General features: G+C 49.5%; 1 protein-coding gene across 1 annotated transcript in view; it reads left to right on the top strand.

The window, feature by feature from the left end:
- Positions 1-3,720, top strand: part of MMP17 (matrix metallopeptidase 17 (membrane-inserted)) — a gene marked incomplete at both ends in the record, with an annotated part of 24,138 nt that overhangs the window by 1,122 nt on the left and 19,296 nt on the right. The window contains one exon of the mRNA XM_009700754.1: positions 942-1,068. Within this exon, the coding sequence (XP_009699056.1) occupies positions 942-1,068 (127 nt within the window). The remainder of the gene's footprint in view (positions 1-941; positions 1,069-3,720) is intronic.

Raw genomic sequence — 3,720 nt, 5'->3', positions numbered from 1 at the left:
CGCACGAGCCACTGGCCACATCCCGTCGGCGTGACTGTCTCTCTCTGCTCTTAATTGATTGCATGCAATTATTTTTCTTCCACCTTATCACAAGCTGCAGGAGGCCCGGGAGTAAGGGCCCAGGAGCGTTTCAAATGCATTTGCATTTTCATTTTTGGAGGGGGTGTTTGCAACCAGCCTGGGGGGCTGCCTTGGGCAGGTCATGGATATGGGTTTGCACCTGAAAACAAAGTGTTTAAGTAAAGAGGTAAAGCCAGCATGGAAAACAGGTGAATGAAACCACTTGTCTGTGTTTCAGCAGATGAGAATAGAGGCTTTAAGCTTTCATTCAGTTTTAAAAATAAATAAGAAGGAATATGAACATTTTGCAAATGAGCTCCTAGCTGAGCAGAGATATAGTTTACTTACATGTGAACTTGTCTCTGCTTTGCCAGGGGAACAATGGGAAATTCAGCAAGAGAGAACAAAACAGTGTAATTTAAAAATTATGTTTTAAAATACAATCAAAGCCAGCCACAGGTGGTTTTCCACACAAGTTTTCGAGATCTGTAAAGTGTCACGCAAGAGGTAACCTGCTGCATTTTCTCCTGAATCAGTAAAACTGTCGATTGACACTAACAGCAAAGCTAGCGCCTAACGCCTGGCAGTGAGGTGTCATCCCCCCTTACCTCCTGGCAGCCCAGCTGGTGGGTGCTTTGGAGAAATGGGCTTTCAGGAGGAATTGCTGCTGTTGGTGGGTGCAGCAGTGGCACGGAGGGGACTCAGTGCCCATGGGTGTCACCACAAATGATGCTGGGGCCAGTGCCCCAACAGGCTCTTGGGCGTTGCTTTTTGCTCTGCTGCTGCATCCTTAGCACTTCATTTCCCATCTCTCTGTCCTCCCTGGGATTTCTTAACCCACCATTCCCATGATTTCTATTATTTTTTTTTTCTAACCCTAGACGAAGCCACGCTGGAGCTGATGAAGACCCCTCGCTGCTCTCTGCCCGACCTTGCCACCGCAGAGACCAGGAGGAAGCGGTACGCACAGGCTGTCACCAAGTGGAGCAAAAGGAACTTGTCTTGGAGGTAGGAGTGCGTCCTCTCCTGCTGAAATTTTGCACTGAGAGGCTGATACCGTGCAGACCTAGGCTAAACACGGCTTTGTGACGAGCTCCAGGGTGATGTGTTGAAACACATCCCTCTGCTCCCAGAACCCCACAAACTTTTGATTTAAACTCTTCTCCTGCCGACCCCAGCCTTGACTTCTTGGACCCACTTGGCCACCAACTGGGAATGGTGTGGATTTGACTGGTGGATTAGCTGATAACTTTTTGCTGCATTGCAATGGTTAGAGCATCATTTCTCTTGAGGTCATTGGGATTTTGCGCTTTCTCAAGCAGCTGCCGCAGACTGGGCTTGGCACAGATGGGGCTTCTTCTCTTGCCCCACATGAGCCCAAGGGTTGGGAGCATTTTCTGGGTGACAGAGACAGATTTTCTTCTCCTCGTCCTTACCACAGGCGAGTATTTTTCCCTTGACATCAGGGAGCGACAAGTGTGGGTCACTCTGAACGTGCGACACACAGAAGTTCAGACCTAACTTCCAGAGAGCTGCAGTCACGCTGCAGGTCAGGGTTGGCAAACAAACTCATCCCTCTCCCACCAAGACTTGTGCTTTTCGGGACTCATTTTTCCTTCCTCAAAGACCATGTCCTGCAGGGATTCTTCCTCCAAGAAAGGTGAGCACCATGAGGTGCTCATACTATCCTGAAAACACATGTGGATGCTATGGAGAGATCTCCTTATTAATAATAAGCTTCTCTTTGATCCTGACATAGTCCCTGGAGCGAGTCCACCTCCTACAGCAGTAACAAATCTCGACTTAGCTGTCACTGTTGACGTGTTGAAACTGTAGCCTTACCAGGGATTTGGTCCATGTTCCAGCATTTCCCTCTGAGACCTTATTTTCAGAAAAGGTAAATATAATTCAGCTTCAGTAAGAAACAATTTTGGCTCATGGACGGCTTCTTGTACTGAAGTGACCCATGTTATAAAAGCTCAGGCTGTTGACCAGCCCTGTCTTGATGGGTAAGAGGAACAAACTTCATCTTTCAAAGAGGAAAAAAATCCCTTTGGGTGAAACAATAAAACCTGCCCTGATGTCCCGCGAGGTGCCAGAGCCAATGCAGGGGGCATGGCTTGTGCGCAGCCCTGACCTCGGCAGCTCCTTTGAGCAAAGCTGGGCTGGATAAACCGGAGTTACGTCCACGGCAGGGCAGGCGTGGAGGCCAGGCAGCGCGGTCGGGAGCCCGGTGCTGCAGGTACCCCCAGGACCCCCGGCCGTGCTGGCACGGTGTCTGCAGTCCCAGGCTGGAGCGAAGCGTGGAGGGGGAACGGGGTCAGACTGTTCTGGCGGACGCAGCTCCGGGATACCCCCTGCCTCCCCCACCCCCTTGGAATCTGTGATGCTGCAGCAAAGATTGCTATAAAAAGGTGTTTAGGTCTGAGACAATTTTATATGTATGACATAAAAATTCCATCTCCTGACAAACTCATTTCTGCTTTTTATTCTTTGATCCTTTCCAAGATCTTGGCTCTTGTTCAAGAAAGGGCTGTGTTTTATAACTGGAGGTTGTATTAGCCAACAGAAGGCTTATAGCATTATGGAAACTCCAATGTAGTATTTACATCCAACACTTGAGATTAAAATAGCTTTTTTGAAACTGCCATGAAAATCTGCCAACAGAAGCATAAAGTTTTACATGCTTACCTTTTACACATTGATTGAAGATTTTTAAAAAAGAAAACAAAACCAAATTCTATTATGGTATGCATTTAAAAATTGAAGAAAAACCTGAACAATTGCAAGGCTGGAATAAGCAGGTAAGAAACCTCTACAAAAGGATGATCTCAGGATAGGCATCTGCACTGATGGAGAAGGTGGTGTCTGGCAAACAAGATTTTATAGGCAAGCAGGTTGCTCAGGTTTCTTCTTTTTACCCTTGAGTACAGCCAGTCTGTGGGACTGGAGGGACCAGGGGGCAAAACAGTACAGGCTGCCCCCTGCCCAGCCTGTGGTACAGCCTCAGAGCATCCCAGTACAGCATCAGACACACCCAGTCTTCCGTGCCTCATTTCCATGGGAAGTTTCCACGATATTACAGCATACAAATCTTCTTTTCACAGGATGGTCTTTATTACTTTCTTTTTTCTGCAGGGTACCTAGGTACCAAGGCACTCGGTGAGGCGATGAGGTGGCAGCCGGATGGATTTGGGGTGCGCGGGGAGCTGCGTGCGGCGGGTGCCCTCTGCCGGCATCGGCGCCGGGAGCTGCCCGCAGCCCGTTCCCCCTCGCCTCTCCAGCCTGGCTTTTCTTTGGCTCATTTTGCTTTATCGCTTCTGGTTATGCCCCGCAGAAGGGGAGTTCACAGCCAGCATCTCTGTCTCTTCCCGGGCGCTCGCTGTCTCTTCGCAGTCATGAGAAATGCCGAGTCAGGGCCGTGCCCCCTTTCTGCACTCATTGAACCCCCTGGGGCAGCGGGAAGCCGCCAAAGCCCAGCTTTCTGTATTTCCCAGTTTTTTTTCTTGGTGAAATCTCAGCCTGGTACTGAACTGAACTGACTGTCATCCATTTTTAGTTAAGGACGAGTCCCTGGTACCACTGCAGTCTTTGAAACTGCGGTGCTCAGGACATGAGGTGCCGGAGCTGGAGCAAACGCGGGGGGCAGGGGCGCGGGGG

This window comes from Cariama cristata, unplaced genomic scaffold (assembly GCF_000690535.1).
Source record: "Cariama cristata isolate BGI_N322 unplaced genomic scaffold, ASM69053v1 scaffold10715, whole genome shotgun sequence".
NCBI lineage: Eukaryota > Metazoa > Chordata > Aves > Cariamiformes > Cariamidae > Cariama > Cariama cristata.
The sequence above is the reverse complement of the archived record's forward strand: the minus strand, read 5'-3'. Positions and strand labels throughout refer to the sequence as shown.